Below are 23,962 nucleotides of genomic sequence, written 5' to 3'. Positions count from 1 at the left end.
GTACCCTGTTAGTCTTGGTGGATTAGAACCCCCTTTTAGGGTGCACATTCTCAGAAAGCCCAAATTTAGGGATCCAACCAAGGATTTATTTTTATTTATTTTTTTCTGGGACAGCGTCTCACTTTGTCACCCTTGGTAGAGTGCTTTGGTGTCACAGATCACAGCAACCTCAAACTCTTGGACTTAAGCAGTTCTCTTGCCTCAGCCTCCCAAGTAGCTGGAATTACAGGTGCCCGCCGTGCCGTGCGGCTGTTTTTAGAGACAATGTCTCACTCTGGCTGAGGCTCAGGCTGGTCTCAAACCTGTGGGCTCAGGCATTCTACCCTCCTCTGCCTCCCAGAGTGCTAGGATTACATGCATTGAGCCAACGCCTGGCCCCAACCAAGGATTTAAATCAAGAAACTGACATAATCATGTTTGTAGTTTAAGGAGGCTCTTGCTAATCATGGTGTGGCAATTACAGTACCCGGCAACTAGAGAGAGGGAACCCCATGAATCTGGAAAGGGGGTTGCAGTGGGAGTCTGGCTGAAGGAGAAGTTATTGAGATAGACTCTCACGTAAGACAGATGTTTTTAAAAAATACGCTTTTTTATATGTCCTATGCAAATCGCTATAGGAGCACAGAGGAGGGACCACCTGATTCTGCTGGAGGGGGTTGAGGAAGGCTTCACAGAGGGATGGTCTCGGTCAGTGTTTTAAAGTAAAAGTAGGAGTTTCCTAGCCAAGAGGGGGACATCTATCCTGTGTAGAGGAAACAGCAGAGACAAAGGTGTGGATGTTGGGGCTGAGAAGAAAATGAAACCAATAGTTTGTGGTTGCAGAATGTGGCAGTGACAGGCTGAAGGTGAGATTTGTGGGTCACATCGCAACCCTCCAGGCAATGAGGAGTTGTTAGAAAGTTTACTATGCATGACACCATCAGATTTTATTTTTAGATTCCTCCGACTTCAGTGGATGATGTATTAGAGGTGCACAAAAGTCAAAGTAAAGGGAAATGAGTTAGGAGGCTCTTGCTCAGTGCAGGAGGGAGATGATGGTACCTTGGACCACATCTCTCCTTGAAAACTGCTAGGGTTTGGCCTCTGGTGGATGAGGGTGGCTAGGAGAAAACAGACATTTTAGCGACAGGAATCCCTGTGGAATGCAAACATCCGTGTTACCAAGAGCAGGAGGAGAGAAAGTATAACAGATGGGAAACCTTTATAAACAGGAGGTTTCACAAGTTTCCTGGGGAATATCAGTGACACTTCCCAGAGTCCAAAGGCAGTGTACACATGCTCCAGACTGTCCGCCTTGGATCTCGGCAGCAAGGATCCTGACCCACACAGGCGTCTGGCCCTCTGACAAGCCGTTCTCCAGCAGTGTTGGAAGTTGGAGATGTTGCCGCCAAAGAAATCCTAACGCACGGACTCTCATATTACTTCCCTCCAAAGCTCAAGGTTTCCTTCGAACCACTTTACCCAAGATTTATGGGATGAGCAGTTACCCACGAGTCTCATTCATTCGTTCTGCAGACATGTATTGAGTACCTTTGGGGTACGCCGTATGGTTCTGGAATACCCCTAAAGGAAAGGACACAAAGGCGCTCTCAATTTGGGGGGTGGTTGGAGCAGAGCAGCCAATGCTATGAGAGAAGAAAGCAGGCTTTCAAGGGGAACAGAGTCCCGTGTTCATTCTGGAGGGTGAGAAAATACAATAGGAGAGGTCTTTGAATAACAAATAAATGTTTTTTGGATATTTGTTTCCACTCCAGTCATTTTTCCAAGATACACTTCAGCTTGGGCTGGTACAGGGGGATCAGCACCTACCCAGCAGGTGTGTCTATGAGATGCTCTATGATGATTCTCTAATAGTGTTGGTGTCCGACGCCTTTACGTGACTTCTGGAAATCTTTGTCTATGAGGAATATGTCTACAGACATATGGAAATCTAGTCCTGAGACGTTGAAGATTATAGTGAAATAAAATATCCCTGATTTCAAAATTGGTAATCCACATGAAAGAAATCCATTTTTTTTCTGAATATGAAACATACCATTGCCTGCATTTTAAATTATTTCCTTAAGATATATTTCTAGAAGTACACATACTAGTTTAGGTGAAAGAAATATTCATAAGGCCCTAAAATTATTTTCAAATACCTCATTGATGTGTCCATTTAATGGGTTATAATAACGTCCAGCTCATTGTGCCATCGACATCATTCTTGTTCATTCTTTTAAAAAATACATATGCCTTTGGTAAGCCAAAATTATGTTGTATTTCATGCTTTTAATTCATATATTTTGGCCTTTCAAAGTGCTTATTAAGAATTTGTTATTTCCACTTTTGCAAAATTTCTAATTATGACCTTTAATGGTCCACTTGCAAGGTTGAGACCTGCATTTTATTTATATGAATTCTTTATATATAAAGAATCTTTTCTGGTTCTGGTATTTGGGATGACTGGAAAATTTGAAAATTCTTTGACCACAAATACTTAGGAATTTCTGCTGGGTAAAAAAAAAAAAACAAACATAAATCTGAAAGAATAGCTGAGTTTACAAGAAAAGAAAATTGAAATACCCAGATACAAGAAAAGAAAAGAGAACTGAAACCCAGCTGACCCTGCAGCTTCGTTGGGGACAAGTGTTAGCCTCGGTTATCTGGGTGCTAATCTTCTGCACTCACACGTGATCTCAGATAAGGCCTTGAACACCCACGGCAGAGAACTGACACTGAGATTCCCACAAAAGGTTCAGACTTTCAGAGAATTGTACCTTTGGATAGAATTTGGGCGAGGAAAAAAATAGTCACCAGCCAGCAGAGAAGCAAAAAAGTAAGTTGGTCTGTTTCACCCTAGGCTCTAGGAGGAAAAAAAAAACTTTTTCCTTCCTCATAGGAAAAGTACATGCCTAAAGTGACAGTAATGATGATGCAATTTGCGGAAAATCTGACAAGAACAGTAACATAGCATCTCAAGGAATACTGTCGGAAACAGACACTCTGGAGAGAGACACACCCTGCACCCAGGGCAGGCAGGACTTCTCTAATCAAGCCTCTCTGAAGATGAGTTCACAAGATATAAAATCATAAAATATACAAGAAAACAATTCTGCATGAACAAAAAAAATCATCAAATACAAGAGGATTATATCCGAAAACTTCAGAAAATAAAATCTAATAATGTTTTTAAAGCTGTAGAGGCATAAAAGGATGGATCAAAAACATAAGAGTGAAAGAATACAGTTATCAACAAAAGAATAAAATGGAACTCCTTGAAGTAAGGAATAGAGTGATAGAAATTAAGGACTTAGGCTTGGCACCTGTAGCTCAAGCAGCTAAGGCACCAGCCACATACACATAGAGCTGGTGGGTTCGAATCCAGCCTGGGCCTGCCAAACAACAATGACAACTACAACCAAAAAAGAAAACAAAATAGCTGGGTGTTGTGGTGGGCGCCTGTAGTCCCAGCTACTTGGGAGGCCTAGGCAAGAGAATCACTTAATCCCAGGAGTTGAAGGTTGCTGTGAGCTATGACACCAGGGCACTCTACCCAGGGTGACAGCTTGAGGCTGTGTTTCAAAAAAAAAAAAAAATTTAAGAAGTTAGTAGTTAAGGTGTGGTGGTTACTATGGTTGAAGCTATCCCTCAGTATTCCAGATCTCCTTCTGGTCACATTTCCCCATCCTTTTGAAGTCACAAGGCAAGGTTATGAGACTTGCTTTGGTGAATGACATGTGAATGGAAGGACATGGGTTACATGTGAGCTGAGGCCTTTAAGAACTTATGTGTAATTTGTCCTATTTCTTCCTCCTAATATGACAATCACCACTGCTCCAAAATACTACACGTTCCATTAACCTGAGTCCTAAGTGAGGAAATGCAAAGCAGAGCCTATTGCCAAGTAAATGGAAGCCCCAACTTCAGCAAAGAAGCAAACAATGTGTCCATGTAATGAAAACCACTTATACCCCTCAAATAAAAGGAAGTAAATGGACGTGTAATAGAAGCAAGAAATCTTTGTTGATATAAGCCACCATATTTTAGGGTCATTATTGTAGCATAACCTAGATTATCCTAATTGATGCAACATTTAAACCAGATTAGGCACAGTTGGAAAAGTTAACTGGAAGATTTGAGGAAGTTACCCAAAATATAGTTCAGAAGGATAATTTGATTAAAATATGAAAAAGGCATTATGAGAGAGGGGATATAGAGTATAGAATGAGAAATTCCCAAATATATTTATGGGTATTAGGTGGTCCTTGAGGCTGAGGAAAGAAAATGTACGAAGAAAGAATGGCTGAGGATTTTTCAGAACTCAAGACATTCCTGAATGATTGGATTTAGAACAGTGGTTCTCAACCTGTAGGTCACAACCCACAGGAACTGTATTAAAGGGTCGGGACATTAGGAAGGTTGAGAACCACTGATTTAGAAAGTATAATGAATTCTAAGTAGGAGTAATAAAAACACATCCCTGAGAAACGGCAGAACAGCAAAGACAAAATGAAGATCTTAAAAGTAACTAGAGAGAGAAGATTATTAGCAAAAGAATGACAATTCTCAATAATAGTACCAGAAGACAACTGAGTTACCTCTTCAAAGAGCTGGGAGAAAATAACTGACAATCCAGAGATAATACAAAGAGCTAGGCCACCATGCAAGATTGAGGATTGGGTAAAGACATTTGGAGGCAACAACTGAGAAAGTTTAGCTCCCAGAGACCCTTACTGAAAAAACGTTCTAAGGATGTATCTATGGAAGTAGGAAACTGAGCTCAAAAGAAAGAAGTAGGATGCAAGAAGGAATGATGATCAAAGACATCTGTAAATATGTGGATAAATCTAAGTAATCATTCTCTATAGAAAGCAGCAACCATAATGAATAGTTTATGAATACAAAACAACAAGGTAATTAAGATGGGGGGTTATGGTTTTATGGTTTATTTTGGAAAAGAATAGAGATCTTGATTAAATTTAAAGTCAGTATGTAAAGGAGATACATTAAAAATTAGAAATTGAGACTCGGCGCTCATAGCACAGTGGTTACAGCACCAGCCACATACACCTACACTGAGGCTGCTGGGTTTGAACCCAGCCTAGGCCTGCTAAAAACAATGGCAACTGTAACAAGAAATAGCTGAGTGTTGTGGCGGGCACCTGTATTCCCAGCTACTTGGGAGGCTGAGGCAAGAGAATGGCTTAAGCCCAAGAGTTTGCTGTGAGTTTGCTGTGAGTTTGCTGTGAGTTTGCTGTGATGTCATGGCACTCTACTGAGGGCGACATAGTGGGACTCTGTCTCAAAAATAAATAATAAAGAAATAAAAATTAGAATATATAATTCTCTAACCAATGTGCAAGGTGGGAGAAGGAGTAGAAAAAAAAAACATTGAGTAAAGTCAAGTGAGTAGAAAGTATAAACAAGATGGTGGAAAAATACAAGTATATTAGAAATCACTTATTTCATAAATAACTGGTTAATAGAGAATCTGAGATTAGATTATGAGAAAAAGGACAGCTATGTGCTTCTCAAGAGACCCACGAGAAATATACAGATATGAAGGAGAGACAGATATCACAGGCTAGATAATATTGGCCAAACTGAACTGAGCTTACAAATATATTCCTCTGCAGGTACTCAGATGTTTCCTGGTGGCACCATTATCCAGGTGTGATGCTAAACATTACATGAATTAAATCACTTAATGCTTGTAGTAAAAACAACAAATTCCTGGGGTGTTAGCTTCCCTCATTCTGAATCATTTTATAGGTGCCATATTGAGCCTGCTTCTGTCAGTAAGTGTTCTTTCTTTACCAGCAGCATGCCCTCCTTGCTCATAGTTTCTCTGACTCTTCATCCTTGACTGAGCATGAAATGACCTAATCAGCCTTGGTATTGCTATGAATTTTCATACACTACCCAGGGCATTACCCAGAAATCGTGTAGCGATGTCAGGTGAAGATCAGAGGTCCAAGCCTACAGTGCCCAGTAGAGTTAGAATAAAAGTTTTGTCCAAGAGAGCCTCCACTCTGCACACGACTGCCTCAGAGGGTGAAGTGCCAATCTCAATGTCCCCATCACCCAGCCTGTGGGCCAGTTCTGGCCCATAGATATCTTGGCTTAGTTTCTGTCTGCCTATGTCCTGCCAAAGCCTAGTCTGAAACTTAACTGAGTTCTTTTCTCTGTTCCCTCCTACTGCAGAAGACGGGGTCCCTCGCACGGCACGATCCATGTCCCTCACGCTGGGAAAGGTATGCACGCTCAAGGACTACCAGGGCTCCCAGAAGAGTAGGACAGAATTTTCCATGGTCGTCCAAGCAGTTCTTCATTCTTGGATCCATGCGTGCCCAGACTGTCTCACCGGGGGTTTCCCTTCAGTGTCCCACACTCACTACCTCAGCCTCTGACATCTTACTTTTCTTGCACGGTTTCCCTGGCTATACATTTCTTAAACGAATGTGAAATGATCTTAAGCTATAGGCAGGTGTTTTTTTTTGTTTGTTTTGTTTTGTTTTTGAGACAGAGTGTCACTCTGTGCCCTGGGTAGAGTGCTGTGGTGTCCCTGGAGCTCACAGCAACCTCAAAGTCTTGTGCTCAAGCTATCCTCTTGCCTCAGCCTCCTGAGTAGCTGGGATTACAGGCACTCACTACAATACCCAGGTAGTTTTTCAACTTTGAGTAGAGATGATGTCTTGCTCTTGCTCAAGCTGATCTCAAACTCCTGAGGTCGAGCAAACCACCTGCCTCAGCTTCCCAGAGTGCTAGGATTATGGGCATGAGCCGCCATGCCCAGCCTATGGGCAGTTTTTATACACTAAGGTATTACCCCGAGATGGGAGGGGGGAGTCATTTCCATCCTGTATCCCCAGGATCCCTTAATCTAAAATAGGAACATTTTGAAAGGTCATTCAGCACCAACAGAAAATTTGAGTCAACTTCGGCCACTCCCTCCACACCAACTCCCAGTCCCATCACTATCACAAAGCCAAAATATCCAGTGAATGTCATTACAGTATTAGAAATTAGAAGCCTGTTTCTCAGCCCTTTTGAACTGTGGCTACTGCTACAACCAAGACAGTGAGCCTGGTCACTTCCTTTCCCACAGAATATGCCCCGCCGGAGGGTCAGTGTTGCTGTGGTTCCCAAGTTTAATGCCCTGAACCTGCCTGGCCAGACTCCCAGCTCATCACCCATCCCCTCCTTACCTGCCTTGGTGAGTATGGTGATGCCTGCCTCCCAGCACTGTTCGACCTCCCCTCACTCACTACTACGGGGTGATCAAATGGGAGCAGGGTCAACAAGGAGAGGCCATTCCCAGCACAGAAACTGACAATCTCAGAAAGCTCAATACAGACCAAGCCACATGGTATTCTGCTGCCCTGAGAAGTCTCAGTGCCCTCCGGCACGGTGTTGGCAGCTCAGAGAGTATTCCTTTAAAACGATCATTTTTCAGGCTTAAGCCACAATTCTCCAACATTGTTATAATTGTTTTTCCATTCTGCGGCAAGTTTAAGTAGCTGAAGTTTGTAAAGCGGTTAGAACTAAGCTTTGAACCCCCTGAATAATCCATTAATATCCTGCCTTGGTTCACTGTGGCATTGTTTATAACAATGAAAAACTGGAACCAACCCCCTGGCCACTATCATGAGATTGGTTAAACAAATTATGGATGTCACTGGAAGGGGTTTCTACAGAACAGAATTATTATCCATAATTTATTATGAATAAAAAATGCTTTAAATGGCAAAACTAATATATAAACAGTATAATTCTGTTCCGTAAAAGTGTTTCTGTGGCGAGGCATAGAAAATTCTGGAAGAAAATATGTGAAACTATTTATAATGGTTATCTCTGATTAACGGTAAAGAAAATAATGGTTATTTTCTTCCTGATGCTTTCTTTGTATTTCTATAGTAAGAACGTATTAGTAATAACCAGAGGAAAAAATACATTGCAGTTTTTTTTTTTTATTAAACAAAGACAGTTCCTATACAACAAAATCTTTTCTACCTTCCAAGCCTTTGTGTATCTGGGTAATTCTATCTAAAACTTTTCCAATTCTGTCTCCAACGGGTTTCTCTATTCCCCGTGTATGACCAGCACTACTCTGTAAGGAAACAATTTGATTGCATAAGCAATTGGTCAGGTAGATTCAAGCTCTATATGTTGTGTTAATAGATAGTACTCACCTCTTCCTGCTTCAAGCATTTCAATCATCTATAAAATCAACCTAAAATTTCAAATTACCCACTAAGACAAAGCAACCTAGGGGAAAAAAAATTGTTTTAAGGAGGTTGGAGAGGGCTGGTTAGAGTGTTTTAAGAGACTTATTTCCCATACTTCATCTAAATGCATAAACGTTTATAAATATGCATTCCTTTAGAGTAGGGGCCACACATTAAAATCATGCAGGGTACCTTTCAACATTCTATGCAGTAGAACTTCTTAAAAACCTCCCTTAGACAACAGTAAGGTGCAGCCAGAATTGAGAACCACTGCTTAAACCAAAACTATTGCCACGAAACAATGTGGAAACCCTGGAGAATTTGTTCTAAAGAAATTTCTGATGGCTTGAACTTTCAGTAATGACAGGAATCTTCTGAGAGTTATTCTTGGAGCTGCAGCTCTTGGGATGAGGATGGGCTTCTATGAATCTATCCCAGAAGACTCAGTACCATGTATGGTAGGAGGCCCGCTGGTGTCAGTTGCAGTCGGTAAAGGGGACAGAGAGAAACTGATGGCTCCCCTCCAGAATGGAGCCTCAAAATGTAAACTCTTCTCTTGGCTCAAGGAGACTTAGAAGAAGAGAAGGAAAAGTTGCCCACCCGCCCAGAGGGAAAGAACATTGAGGAAAGGAGGGCAGGAAGGGCCCTCGGGAAAAGGCCAGGCCTTTTGGAAGATTGGAAGACCGGGGATGGGGAGGAGGGAAAGAGGAGGAACAGCAGCCCCTCCTCAAATCATCCAAGACCAGGGGCTCTGGCTTCTTCCTCCTGTAACTCATCCACAGTTCTCCGTCTTGTTTTCCATTCAGTCGGAAGCACCCAATGGGAAAGGCAGCCTACCTGTTACTTCAGCACTGCCTGCACTTTTGGAAAAGTAAGTTTGTCAGTTTTCCTTTTACCTTTGGTGATCTCTAAGGAAAATGTCCCCCATTCACCTTTCTTACTCCCGTCTTCATCCCCCAAATGCGACAGAAAGTAAATTAAGTCCTGAGTGGGACTCTGAGACCCACTAATACGTCAGGTTCAGTTTGCAAAATTCTCGGAGCAGGAAGATACTATGGCTGAGGCCACATGTACCCAATCTAGAGGAGTCCAGAGGAAACAGAGGTTTCTCTGTTGGTTGGGCTATACATAAGAAAGCCCCAACTGAAGGGAACTTAAATAGTAGGTCTAGAGGTCAGGCTGCTGTGAGGGTGGCACAGGAGGTCTCCAGCTCACCCTCTCTACGACCTCTCTGCCTCTGGCCACTTCATATGTTGACTTCATCATCAGGCTTGTAGCAAATGGCTGCTAGCGCCAGGCGTCCTCTCAAGACAAGAAAAGGTCTAGAGGGAGAAAGGGACTATTTCTTCCCATATTTCTTTCTCAGGAATCAACCCAGAGGCCTTTCACCAATTTTCCCTCTTATCTCATCGTGAAATCTGAAACATAATTCCCTTTCTAACAGGCTTTGGGAATGAGATTATCATTATGGGCTTAAACTATCCCTAAAGTTGAGGAGAGGGTCAGCTTATGCAGAAATTTCCTGAACAAAATCATGTTGCTGTTAGGAACTAGGAAGGAAGGTGAGTATTGGCAGCAAACAGCATCTGCTCTGCCCAACTTTTCTAGGCATCTGTGCAATTTGCAGATCTTTTCATCCTGAGCAAGGCAGGCTATTTCTGTGCACTCGAGGAGTTTATAACTTACTTTTCAAATTCTTTCATTTGCTTGCTGCAAGACATCTGGATCGCAGCTGCCACCTCTCAGAACTTTCCATTTGTGTCTGTCCTCACTTGGTAGAACATATACCTTCTTCCTCCTCCTTTGCCTTGAGATGGCGTTAGTCCTTCATTTTTCACTGTTAGAAAAGTTTTGCTGGACCTGGCAGGGAACGTGTATGTTGGGCCCTTTGTAAGTACATCCAAGATCTCAAGCTCCCCACCTCCACACTCAGCCTGTTTTCCTCACCTCTCATTATACAACCACTAATTCATCACTTAGTGATCTGTCCATGTTAGTCTTATTTGCCCAGCATTTTCTCCCTTTGCCACCTCACCCCCCTAAGCTTACAGATCCTCCATATTAAAGAGGGTGGGACACTTGCCTGACTTGCTCCCTTCCTCCCCACCTTCTTTCCTTCCCTCCCTTCTCTCCCTGCCCCATAACTACAGTTAAGCGATGAAGCAGTGACTAATTAGCAACCATGTGGGAGCAACCAAGGTTGCAGAATCTTACCAGGTCCTTAGAGTTATAGTCCCTAGCCCATGATCTTTGAATTTCTCCAGAAATGGTCACTTGATGCTCTGAGAAACTCACTAAAATTCTCCCTATGAACCCTCCCTTTGGGTGCACCAATCTCCACTTCAGAGGACCCCATTCCCTGTAGAGCCAGTCACAGCAGAGGATCTATGTTCCTGCTCTACCCTACAAACTGTAATCATGACAGATCAGGGTCTAAGCTCTGTAGCACTAGTGCCAAGCCAGCTGGGAGCTTCTGTCTGAGACAGTGGGGTTATCAAGGACATGAGCTAGCCTTGGTGGAAGAAACTGAGGCACAAAATTGGAGATAGCAGGCATCAGCCCCAAATCTGGAATGTCAACAAGTGAGGATCAATGGTGGCATCATCTTTCTATGGTTTTAGAACCTAGTGATAGAGGGAAAGAGTGAGGATCAAGGCAAGTCAAGAGGTTCCCAGGATGGTGTCAGCAGCTCCCTTGCAGGGCTGACCAGAAAGCCTGCCATTGCCATGCTGTGATTGACGTGCTGTTGGGAAAACACCATATGAGAATGGTGGCAAAAAGGGGAGGGAGTAATTGGAGGAGGAAGGATTCAGATCAAACCACAGCCTCTCCCTCTGATTTCTAAAAAATGCTAAGCTAAGTAATTTCTGTCTGAAGTCACAAAATTGGAGACATTGTGTGGATTCCCCAAATACTAACAATGAGACAATTTAGGAGTGAAGATGAATTCACATCTTCTGTTCCATGCACAGTCAATTCGAGCTGCCCTATCCATATTACTAAAGAAAAATAATGCATTATACTTCAAAAAAATTTTTTTTGTAGAGATGATGTCTGGCTATTGCTCACACTGGTCTCAAACTCCTAACCTCAAGCACTCCTCCCACTTTAGCCTCCTAAAATGCTAGGATTACAGGCATGAGTCATAGAGCCTGGTCATAATGTGTTATATTTAATATACAGTGCTTTCTAGATTGTTCTATTCAGTTTCTATTTCTATTAGTTAGAATGATTTCACATTTCTTAAACACACAGTGACTAAGCAGAACAACACTGGCTAAGCACAGGGTGAGAAGATCAAATAGCCTTTGGGTAGTTCACAACCAAATACCTAAGAGTTGACTGTACTACCCAGTGTGACTTGAGAGAATTCCGAGCCTGGCTCTTGCAGGTAATTTGATAACGAACTAATTTTCACTCAACAAAGGTCTAGGAACCTATAGATTTAAAGAAACATATCAATGGAGAGTGATACTTAGTCTGAAAGATAAAATGGGACACAAAGCTCAAGTGCAGTTCCACAAATAGGAAGCACTATATAATTGCAGTCTTTTATTCTTTTATTCCTTTGACAATTAGTCACCAAGGGCCAAGCACATGGAATGAGCTCAAGGAAGTCATTACTGGGAAAGACAGATAGGAAACAGCCTATCATAATATAACATGATGGGTGATATTTTTTTGAGACAGAGTCTCACTCTGTCACACTAGGTTGAGTGCCATGACACCATAGCTCACAGCTACCTCAAACTCCTGGGCTCAAGCAATCCTCTGGCTTTAGCCTTCTGAGTAGCTGGGACTACAGGCAACTGCCACAATGCTCAGCTAGTTTTTCTAAGTAGAGACAGGATCTCTTGCTCAGGCTGGTCTCAAACTCCTAAGCTCAAGGAATCTTCCTGCCTTGGCCTCCCAAAGAGCTAAGATTACAGGCCTGAGCCACCATGCCCAACCTTTTTTTTTTTTTTTTAGCTAATCAGGCCCAGGTGAGGTTCGAACTTGCTGCCCCTGGTATAGTGGGGGTTGGGGGGAGAGCGCACTAACTGATGTCCAGCTTACGGACATACAAGTTGCTAAGGAAACAACACACAAGAAAATGAGAACCTAATCCAGTTTTGGTATAAGGTTATAGGGTAGGGGGAAGAGAAGGCTAAAAAATTGTTTCTGTTAGGAATCTAGTTTTAAATGAACCCTAAAGGTTATGTAATTAGCAGGCAAACAGGAGGTTGGCAACATTCTAGGCTCTTAGGCAACAAAGCAGGGAGTATGCAAGGAATGGGGTGGTGATGGCAATGATGAGCTTGGTAATTATTATTTACTGCACACTCACTTTATGCCAACTGCTTTACTAATCGCATTAAGAATCTCATGTAATCCTCACAATAATCCCATGAGATGGGTCTAGTACTAATATTCCAGTTTTATAGATAAGGAAACAAAAACTCAGAGAAATTGTCACTTGCCTGAGGTCACACAACTAGTAGAACAGCAGGGCTTATGCTCTTAATCTTTAAATAGACCCTTCAACTGGAAAAACAGAAAGAAGCTCCATGTGGCTGTGAAGAGGAGGATGGATTTAAGAGCTATTTTCTAAGGAGGCTGGTGGAGTGATGGGGGAGACAGGGTGTGGGTAGAACCATTCATTGAGGGAGTCACAGCAGAGCCAGGATGTGGATGGTGCACAGGGTTAGTTTTATTAAAGGGGCCACTATACAAGTGTATCCCAGAGAAATTTTAACTACAATTTCTAAAATAACCATTTTTCTGCACTTTTGAAGCAGCCAGGAAAAATTGCTTAAATATTTTGTATATTACATTTATACAGTAAGCAAATCCCCTTTGGTGGCAGTATTCTGGAATGAATTATCCTCCAGTAAACTTCTAGCAGACCCCAAATATTTGCACAACTGGGAGTAAGGAAGGTTTTCTAGCTTGAGTTCCCTGGGCTGGGCTTGTCAGCGCATTGGCAGTGGGGGTGACTTAGAAACATCACTGAGCCCAAGAAGGTAAGATATGGCCCCTAGAAAGGATGATGATCACTTTCAAATTTATCTGGCATGTGGGAAAAATTGAATCTAATACACCTTGACCCAGCCGCCCTGCATATTCCCGAAAGCTGAGCACAATGACAAATACTTTTCATCTGATGGATGTGTGACACTAATGAGGCTCTTGGTGAATTATCCCAGAAAGAAAGCACGTAGGGTTTCAGGCTAGGGACAGATGCCAAGATGTGTGCTTGCTTGGCCTAGAAATCCCTGGGGTGGCACAGGCTGTGCTCAGCTCCTGTGTACGGCCATGAATAGAGATTCCTTTAGCCCAACCCAAACACTGGGTTCTCAGGAAGAGCCATTTACAGGGAGGACCTGCCCAGTTTACAAGATTCACAGACAGGGACTAGGCGGGCCATAGTGAAATCGATGCAACTCACCAAATAATTAACGCATCTACTGTGTGCCAGGCACCCCTGTGACCCACACACAGTCTCTCCCCCATGGTAACAGTCATATGTGGAGGGATGGGCAGGTATCTGAAACATACCAACGCCCTCTCCACAACCCACACAGTAGTGGAGGTGCAGTGGGAGAAGAGAGGAGAGAGATCAATTTCAACTGGAGTGCATAGGAGGAGGGAGAAGATCAGCGGACACTTCACAGAGGAGAAGATATTTGAACTGAGTCTTAAAGATGCACGAGGAGAGGCTTCCAGGAAGCTGGAGAAGATATTTAGGGGGGACTATAAGCTCAGTCTGGGGGTCAGAAGAGAACAACATTTTACTATGGTGTATTTCCCACTTCCCAGCCTCCCTTGGGCATATTAAACAAAAGCCCTTCCAGCCTTCTCACCCTCTAAACAAGCAGCCTTGAAAAGAAGGGAAGATTTGTAAGCCATGGTCCAGCCTGAGGGAGGGAATGGCTTCACTTGGCAGGTGCTTTGGAACCCCCCACACCACTCAGAGCTCCAGAAAAGACTTCTATTGAAAGATAACATTCAGAGAGACCTGGAAAGTGCATCTTGCCATGAAATTAAAAGACCGAGATGAGAGCCCCAGCACCAATAATGTGAGTTTAGACAAGTCATTTAATCCACCTGAGCTTGGGTTTCTTATCTGCTAAGTGGGATCATACCCCAGATGGGTGGCGGGGAGTGTACTCAAAGGTATGGGTGGGTGTCAGACTGCAGAGGGTCAAATTTGAGCTCACCGCACCCTGGTTATATTTAACCTTTCTGGGCCTTGGTTTCCTCACAAGTCAAAAACTGAGAACAATAATACCTTAAGTCTTACGCTCTGGTAGCTCTTCTAACCATTGGGAAGATCAAGTGAGATGTAAGTGAAGGCCTCGGAGAGGAGCTGAAATGGACAGAAGAGCCATGTGTAGAAGATTCTGGGAGATGAAATTCCTGGCTCTCCTAGGGAAAAGTTTCAGTCTCTAGACAGCAGTGACCCCAGGAGAGTGAAAGTTTCATTAATGGTCACTTGCTCAGCAAAACTCTGAGGTGCACGAGTACAGCACACGATAGATACACCTGAGAAATTTACTAAACCCATTTTATAAAGACTTAATGTAAGTTTACTGTACTTTCAATCAGTTCACATCTGAAGTTCCTCTGACCCTGAAGTGTCATGCAAACATAGAAAACAAGTTTTTCCTTAAGGATTTAAAAAATAGCCTGATTTATCAGCTTGGCTATTTTATAAATCAGGGTTGGAGGAAGCTGAGATTGCTCTCGAAATCTACTAGCATTTATCAGCTTGGATATTTTATAAATCAGGTTTGGAGGAAGCTGAGATTGCTCTCGAAATTTACTAGCATTTATCAGCTTGGATATTTTATAAATCAGGTTTGGAGGAAGCTGAGATTGCTCTCGAAATTTACTAGTCAATTTATTACAGAGCAGTAACAATAACAGATATAATTTGTTAAGTACTCTGTTCCAGAAAGTTGCCTGACGTTTAATCCAACCCCACCACCGCCAGGTTTAAATCATTATACTATCTCCACCTTACAGCCAGGGGATCTGAAATTCAGGAAGGTTAAGTGGTTTGTATCTGTTGGAGTTGGCATTTAAATCCGAGTTTGCCTCGGGTGGGTTCTCTTCCTCGGCACTACACTGTCCTTGTATATGTTTAACATATTAAGGCATCTCTAAGGTTGACAGCTGTGGGTAAATTAAAAATCTGATACCAATGTTTTATTTCTAGTATAGAAAAAAAAACTCACTTTCCCTGTCCTTGGCCGTAGCTGTGTTTTCTCCTCTAGCTTCGATAATTTGGATAAATAGGAAACTGCATATCAGGCCAGTGCATATTCTGAAGTCACATGGAAGGGAGCAGGTAATGTCATCTGCAAGAGGAGAAATGTTATGAGTAGCTGGTATTTTTAGAGTGTTATCTTTCTTGTTCACAATGAGTTTTGGTTTCCAGCCTGATGAAATGTAAATTTTTCAAGGTCTGAGGGAAATTAAGAGATGGGACACTGATGCCAAGAATGAGGAGAAGATACCAGGCTCGCTCATAAACCCGTCTGAGAGGTCGGGGAGCTGGTAGCTGTGATGTCTCAGAGTCCTGTCTGGAAAGCTCTGCTCACAGTTTTGCTTTGTTTGGGGGTTCCTCCATGACAACATGACTCCTATTGGGATTCTGGATGCCTAGGTGGGCTGCAGGCTTCCTGGGGAAGGCACAGCCATCGGGACACTTCCTTTACACTGGTGATCCACCCTCAGCTGAGCTCCTGGCACTGCCCAGCCATCCTACCATGATTTTCTAGTATGTTTGTTTTCCTGCCTTCCTCCACGACTTCCCTCACACCTTCCTCAGCCCCTCGACATTTCACTCTCAGCAGATGACCTCGCCTTCCACTTTGCAGAGAAATTTAAGCTATTGTTCAGACAGGACCCCTCTCCTCTTCCTTGACCAGACACCCAACCTGCTGTTTTCATCCTCCTCTTCCCTTGGTTAATGCAAGGAGGGGTTTCTCCACCTTTCAAGGCCTGTCCCTGCTCCTCTTTTCAGAGACTGCTCCTTTGGTCACGCCTTCCTCTCCTCCCCTCTGCCGGATAGATTCTATCCACCTCCAGGTGTGTTTCCTCTCTCAGCCCTCTTCCTCACCGTGCCCTCCTCCTGGGGCTCCTCTACACCTCTTCCTAGTCTGGGGTCTGTGTCCTTCTTTATCAGCACAGTTCCCACCAGGCTTTGGATCCCCCTTCATCAAGGATCCCCCTGACCTCCATATTATCCAATCTAGGAGTTGGTTTATACCCCTCTGTCTTAGGCTCTCAGAAGTGTGTGACACAGTTACGCTCTCCCTGACACACTCTCCTCTCCTGGTTTCCCTCCACCCTCTCTGGCTGCTACTTCTCAGCTGCCTCTGTAGGCCCCTTCCTTTCCACCTGAGCCAGGTGTGGAGACACTTGATGTCCCAGGTCATCTTCTTGTCTTTCCTCATTTATCTCATTAGGCAGTCTCACCCATTGCCCTGGATTTTTATAGCATCTATATTCTGATGACAGCAAATTAGTATCTCCAGTCTGGAGCCCTTCTCTGACTCACTTTGGCGTATCCAACTCTCTGCTCAATATCTCCACTTGGATAGCTCACAGCCATCAGAAGTCTGTCCTTCTCCTTAGTTAAGTCCTGCCACTGCCTCTTGCAGTTCCTCAACTATCCCAGCACCTTCCATGTCTCAGAGTCTCTACACAACCTCTGTTCTCTGCCTGGGATGTTCTTCCCTTGGCTGTTGAGATGTTGACTCCTCTTCTTTCGGGTCTGAGCTTCAATTTCAACACCTCAGAGACTTTTTCTGACCATTCACTCTAAACACACTCTCTCCTTTTAATTTTCTGTTACTGATTGGAATGTCTGTCTTTCATAAAAGTTATAATTGAAAGTTAATTATGCATTTTTCTTTCCTTTTTGAGGGCTTTCTCTTCTCCTGAAGTTTATGTTGGCAAAAACCACATCTTTATTTTTTAACACGCCCCTAGCACATTGCAGTGTGCCGTGACTTAGTTGTACTCAGTAGAGATTTGAAAGAGTGAACTCATCAGACTGAGATGGACTCCAGGACCAGAATGACCCTGTGTGTGCCCACTCACAGCACCTCCTGGAATGAGGAGAAAGGTGGATTTGGGAGCGTGAGAAGGGAAGCCGGCACAGCGTTTGGAAGTCTAGGAAGGATTCATGGACTAGTGGCTCAGGGTAGAAGCATTTTTTAAAAAAATCTGAAAGTGACTGAAAGAATCTGAGTTTCCTTACTTCTAATCAGGAATCAGGCCAAGAACATGGTTTTTGTTTCAGACACTCAACCTTTTCCTGAAATGATGCCCTGTACTTCCTCTTCCCTCTAGCGGAAAGGCCAGTGGAGACCCAGATGGTGAAGCCCTAGCTCCCGGGCCAACCCTGAGCTGCCTAGAAGAGGTCAGTCAGGAGACCAAGGCCAGAATGGAGGAAGAAGCCTTCAACAAGGGGTGAGTTGGACCTCGGCCACTCCGAGGGCACCTGACAGGTCACAGAAGACACCTTCCCGTGGGCCTTTCCTGCCTCTGAGAGGTTTCAGGGAAGCAGCCAGCGGCCTCAGGACCTCCTTGCTTCAAGGAGGAACTGCAGAGGAAAGAGCAAGACTGTTCCACAGGAAGGACAGAGGCAGCCGGGTCAGAGGGTGTGGTTAGACAATAACTAAACCGCCTTCTTTTTAGGCAGAAAGCCATCAGAAAAGGTCTGGAAATGAGGGTCTCCTCGGTGGCTTCCTCTTGGTGGAGCCTAAGGCTTCCTGACATGTGCTCAGCGTGGTCAAGCTGCTGCCAGCACTGCCTAGAAGCAGCTGCGACTCTGCTTCCCCAAACTGCTCTCGTCACCCTTCCTACTATACACTGAGTCCCTCTCACTTGCCAACTGTCTCCTTCTCTATCTGAGCTTCAGTAGCACCGACGGCCACTTGTCAACCATTGGCAAGACAGAATCCTGAGCAGGGCCCAAGCCTCCAGGCAGAGAGTCACCTCTGATGGGGCACTGTACTCTGAGTTTCTCCTGTCCCCAGCACTCATGAAGGAGATGCAGCTTCTTAGGTGGCAGTCACACATAGCAATGGCTTTGCCCCACCCAAACTGCTGGTCTTACACACTCAGCTGCAGGACAAGTGAGTCAGAGTGTGTTCAGGGTAATAATGATCCTGGGAGAAGGACACGGAGAGGCTCCTCTTGGAAGGCCTGTCTCTTCACCTACAACCGCAAGGCCGGGGGCTCCTCCACTGGCTCCGCAAGCATTTACTGAGCCTCTCTCTAGCTCAAGCTGTGTGCCTGGCATTTCCAAAAGCTGTTTCAGTGCCCTGTGAGATGGGTATCATCTCACAGATGTTTCATAAATGACAAGCTGAAGCTCCAAGGTTACATGGAGAGCACAAGCGATCTTATCCCTACAGAATGTTTTATGGGATAAGAACCCAGTCAGGACACCCTGCACCCACACTTTTTCCCTGTCAGGTTTGTCACTCTGTCACATAAACAGGAAGGATGACTGAGGAGTGAGGGGAAATTGTACTGACACGAGGTGCCTTGGGATTCAGTGGCACTTCCCAGCTTTTTCCTGTTGTGTGGACACAGGAAGTGTGCAGTTATCAGAAGTGCTGGATCCTCTCCCCTAGGAACTCAGGAAAGGATCCTCTGCCTCTGGCCTTTTCACAACCAATTGTTCCTTTCTGCCTTCTAGATACCAGGAAGGTCTAAAGAAAACCAAAGAGCTTCAAGACCTGAAGGAGGAGGAGGAGGAACAGAAGAGTGAGAGTCCCGAGGAACCTGAAGAGGTCGAAGAAACTGGGGAAGAAGAAAAGGACCAGAGAAGCAGGTGGGAGGCTTGTGTTTGGAGCCCTTGCTGAAATGAGTTAGGATTCACTTAATTATCCAATTATCCAACAGTACTTCCAGGGCAACAGTGGGTGTGGGGCCCAAGTGAGTAGCCAACAGAAACCCAGGGGTCACTCAGGTTGGGGAGGAGGTAGAGGAAATCCCAACAAGTTAGAATAGTTAACAGTGGGACATTTGCAAGAGCTGAGGGGTTAGAAGTGGTCATGGAATCAAGAGCTATCAGGGGCTGAGATAGGGTGAAGGACCCTGAGTGGAATCCCTTCCAGCCCAGCCATCCCCATGGAAGGGCCAAGTTCAAAGGAGCTGGCCTGAAGCCCTCAGGCAGTTCCTTACAAGAACAGGGGAAGAGAGAAATGCATGGTAGGGGTGAGGAACTCAGCTCAGTGGTAAAGATGAGTCTCCAAAATGTCCATGCTGGCCAATCAAACTTGGTCATCCAGACAGTGTCTTCATTTTAGATTGAAATACGAAATACTTTGGTCTTTCTTTTAAAATACTTAAAATTTCAAGCAGATTTCCCCCTAAAATACGAAATACTTTGGTCTTTCTTTCAAAATACTTAAAATTTCAAGTGGATTTTCCCCTAAAATACGAAATATTTTGGTCTTTCTTTTAAAATACTTAAAATTTCAAGTGGATTTTCCCCTAAAATACAAAATACTTTGGTCTTTCTTTTAAAATACTTAAAATTTCAAGTGGATTTCCCCCTAAAATGGCAGAGGGGAAGTTATAACATGTAGATAAAGAGACTACAGATCCTGTATCCTGTCCCATTGTGGTGCCTACCCGGCCTTTAGGATGCAGAGTAATAGAAATAACCTCATCTAGTTCCAGGGCTCCACATGTTGAAGTATTATGGGGATGAGGACTCAACCCCACAGGCTTGAATTAAACCACAGAAATAAAAGCTAAGGGACAGAATAAACTAGTGCCCATAGAAGGATACGTCTGCCCTATAGATGTAATGGCCACATCGATTTCATGGATTCAGCCCTGTTGTCTCTATCAGTACATTGAAATCACAGGTCTTGAATTTTGATTTTTTAAAATGTAGTTATAGCAACTTTGCAACACTTCACCAAAACCTTTGTTTTTAGACCCCTGGACTAGCCAAAGGTCCAGGGTAGCTCCAGACAAAGTGATTCATTATCTAATCAGCTGTTGAACTTGGGACAGGGTATGTATCTGTGCCTTATTGCTGGCAAACTCTGGAAACCACATGCATGCAATGAATAAGGTAACGAAGTGGAGATTAGGAGCAAGATGGATGCGCTTCGACATTTGTAGGAGCTACCAGGAAAGCCCAGTTGGTAGAAGATTCAACTGAAGTGAGACATCTTAGCCTTCCTGGGTCAACGCTACTATCAGGAGCTATCAGGAGAGCTGAGGAAACTGCTTTCCCATCCAGAACAAATCTATGCTAATAATATACACCACCTCCCCAGTAAAAGAATCTCTCAGTTTAACAATGAAAACTCTCTGCTCCAGATACTTGGACCCTATTCTTCTCCCTCTTGGGGTTCCTCTGCTTTTATTTTTCAGGCCACCACATTGCTTTCCTCCCTTTTAATGCAGTCAAGCCCAAGCCTGGACAAAAGCTCTTCCTTTGGCATCTCTGAATACAGCAAAAAAAAGGCTGGAACTTCTAACACTTCTAAACACTGAGAAAGAACAAAGGAGAAATAAACAGAGAGAGTACATGGAATATAAACAGTTTGGTTTACAAAGCACAAATCCTTATCTAACTAATTTGATCACAGACAATTGGCATTTCCCTCCCATTTCATGAAATCCCAGGGGAAATAAGGCTTTGCTTGGGTCCGTTTCTGTCCAGCTCCTAGTTAGCAGCTCATAGGAATGGCTGCCTTATAGCATCTGTCACCCAAGAGAGAGTCCATTGTCTGTCTCCCAACCTTTGCTTCCTCTTGGATTTACTTTTTTGGTGTTGATAACATGCCTGTACCTCAGCTGATGGATACCAGACCTGAGCACAGCTCTTGGAATGACCTTCATCCGTCAGCACAAGGGTGCAGCTTCACTTTTTCAGGCCTAGTGGCTTCATCATCATCTTCAAGACCGATGTTACTATTATATAAACTGCCCACTCACAGCCCTAAGTGTTCTTCCTCACCTCTGATCCAAGCCAAACTGGTCCCAAGAGCTGTTGTCATCGTTGCCAGGAAATCCTCACCAATTCCTGGATCCTTTAGACACACAGTAGCTTCAGGCACCTATATCCAAACATGATTCCCCCATAAAATGTTGGCACCTCACTAATAAGGTCTGAAGTTATTGGAAGTGCCATTTCTTACTGAGGACACAACACTTAGTTAAAAAACACTGGACTGAGCTCAGCCGCTGACCACTTATTCAAGAGATTTAACATCAAACAAAAAATCTTTTTGTCTGAACGTTTTCTCTATTACATATAATAATTAATGTTATAAATATTGCTCTCCAAAGGGTTGGCTTAAATAAACTTTAGGTAACTCAACCCAATATCTTAACCATATGAAACAGAGAACACAGTCTTCTGACATCAATATAATACATTGACCAACTAGTGCTCATAGGTATAACGGAGAACTTTTGTCTTTTCTTCCATTGCCTATTCAAAACTGCTCTGTAGGGTTAAGATTATATTTAGACAGGTCCTTTACTTTTCCAATAAAACAGAAAACAGATGTTTACTTGTAATGACCAAAATTGACATCCAAATGAGTTCTATTTCTAACCTCTTTCATAGACCAGCCAGGGTGATCAGCTAGGGTCACAAATATAGGTCTTGACCTCCTACCTTAGAGCTCCACTTAAGAGAGGGATTCTCCCCACAATGGCAACTTGTTTTGGAGCATGGAAATAGAACCCAAAAGAAAGACTCCATTTTAGTGTCTAATTATATCTAATTGGAATCCAAAGAATCTAAATAGGGTTGAAAGAAGATATTTGTCCATCTTCAAGATTTCCCTTCTCAACAGTTATGGAAATAGCCAGTGATTTGCTTTAACTGTTCTTGAAATGACCTGATGGGGTTCCCACATGGAAAAGAAATGGTGATGGCTTCTGTGGCCTTATCATCCAAGGCAAGTACTCTGAGCATACAATCCCTTTCTAAGGAAGGTATTTGTTGAGTTTTTCAATCCATTGTAAGCCATCCATTTTTTGCTGGCTCTGAGAGCTCTCTGCTTCTCAGCAAATAGCCTGTGCATCTCACAATGTCTGTGCAAGCCCTATTGTCAATTCCCCCACCTCCTTAGTTTGGTAATGCTCAGTATCTCATTTTTCTTTTTCTTTTTCTAAATAGATTGAAATAGGAAATTCTTCAATAGGAGGAAAGCTTAGTGAAGGTGTCCAGGGCTTCGCCAGAGTCCTCAACACAGGTCATTTCACTGTGCCACAAAGAGAGAGAGGACAAGTTGAAAGGCAGTTGGGAAAGAAGCAAGAGGGAAAGGGGGCAAAATGGAGAGGGAAAGAGGTGAAAAGGAAAGACAGATGAAAGGGAGGAAGGGAAGGGAGGGAATGAAAGAGGGAAAGGGTGAGCAGGAGGGAGAAATTAGAGAACAAATACCAATGAGGCTGAGAAAGTATCTTGAATTTGCCACCCAGAGGTCGCTGGTGCCTACCAGTCTTCTGGTTGCTTTTAAGGTGGTTTGAAGTGAGCTCTTGAGGTTGATCTGATCCTTTGGTATTAATCACTGGATTTCTGAGAGTTTAGCACAGTTCCTTCTTCTCTGGACACAGATGTGGGACTGAGAACCATGAACTATGCATCTGAGCACTGAGGCAAGGGCAGGTCAGTACTTGGAAAGATCACTAATGCAGCTAAGTGCTGAAAAGATGCAATGGTTACCTGCTAGTTTAGATACATGGGAGCATAGATCAGCCCATCTTCTACCCTGGGGCTTGGGAAAATACGAATATTGGTAACCACACCATGAATAGAGTAGGGCACATGTGAATGAATAAATGATCAAACTAGTAAACAGAGTGATCTAGACCAAGTAGCTCCCAACATCAAGGCTATTGACTGGTGGCATCAAGATCATCTGGGAAAACTTAACTATTAATTCCTAGACCATGACTTTGGAGATTTCTCATTTAGTAAGCTTGGTGTATTTTGAGTTATTGTTGCTAAGTATTTCTCTGCACAGCATAGACTGTATCCCCAGAGAGAGAACTATGGATCTGGGTATCATATGTCTGCCCAATATACTAAACCCTCCACCTATTTTTTGTTTTCATTGACAGCAAACTTGAAGAATTGCTTCATTTCTTACAAGTCATGTATCCCAAACTGTGTCAGCACTGGCGAGTGATTTGGGTGATGGCTGCAGTGATGCTGGTCTTGACTGTTGTGCTGGGGCTCTACAATTCCTATAACTCTTGTGTGGAGCAGGCTGATGGGCCCCTTGGACGATCCACTTGCTCAGCAGCCCAGAGAGACTCCTGGTGGAGCTCAGGACTCCAGCATGAGCAGCCTGCCGAGCAGTAGGAAGCCCTGATACCTGGTCAATGTTCTGGTGTACTCAGCCTACTGCCCCTTCCCCAAGCATAATGTCAGGCCCAGGTGTGGACATGCTGGTGCCCATCCCATCAGGAATGAGGGATTCTTTCACCCTCAACATTTCTGAGGGAGTTATTCATACACAGTGACTTGATGTTCTTGGAAGATCAAGAAAATTGCCTGGGAGAGCATCCAGTGGACAAAGAAATCACCTTCACCAAGGAACTCTAACTGAAGGGAAGTTGTTCTGCCCTAGAAAGAATGAAAACACCTTCACCAGGGGAGGAGGCATTAAGAGGCTCACTCTCTCCTTTTTTCTCTCTGCAATTGGTTATCAGGAAGAATTGTGCATAACAACTAATACTGATCCTGAGGATCAGACCTGGAATTT

At 43.7% G+C, this 23,962-nt stretch overlaps 1 protein-coding gene across 3 annotated transcripts in view; it reads left to right on the top strand.

The window, feature by feature from the left end:
* MRVI1 (murine retrovirus integration site 1 homolog) overlaps positions 1-23,559 on the top strand; it is a 71,701-nt gene extending 48,142 nt beyond the window's left edge. For all 3 annotated transcript variants that reach the window (XM_012801302.2, XM_003781100.2, XM_003781101.2), the window contains exons 15-20: positions 6,187-6,236; positions 7,091-7,198; positions 9,017-9,081; positions 17,556-17,675; positions 18,913-19,047; positions 23,316-23,559. In XM_012801302.2, coding sequence (XP_012656756.1) covers positions 6,187-6,236; positions 7,091-7,198; positions 9,017-9,081; positions 17,556-17,675; positions 18,913-19,047; positions 23,316-23,559 — 722 coding nt within the window. The remainder of the gene's footprint in view (positions 1-6,186; positions 6,237-7,090; positions 7,199-9,016; positions 9,082-17,555; positions 17,676-18,912; positions 19,048-23,315) is intronic.
* The last annotated feature ends 403 nt before the right edge of the window (positions 23,560-23,962 follow it).

This window comes from Otolemur garnettii, unplaced genomic scaffold, assembly GCF_000181295.1.
Source record: "Otolemur garnettii isolate 467f Iridium unplaced genomic scaffold, OtoGar3 scaffold00001, whole genome shotgun sequence".
Taxonomy (NCBI): domain Eukaryota; kingdom Metazoa; phylum Chordata; class Mammalia; order Primates; family Galagidae; genus Otolemur; species Otolemur garnettii.
Note: the sequence above shows the minus strand (reverse complement) of the source record. Positions and strands in the feature narration are given on the sequence as shown.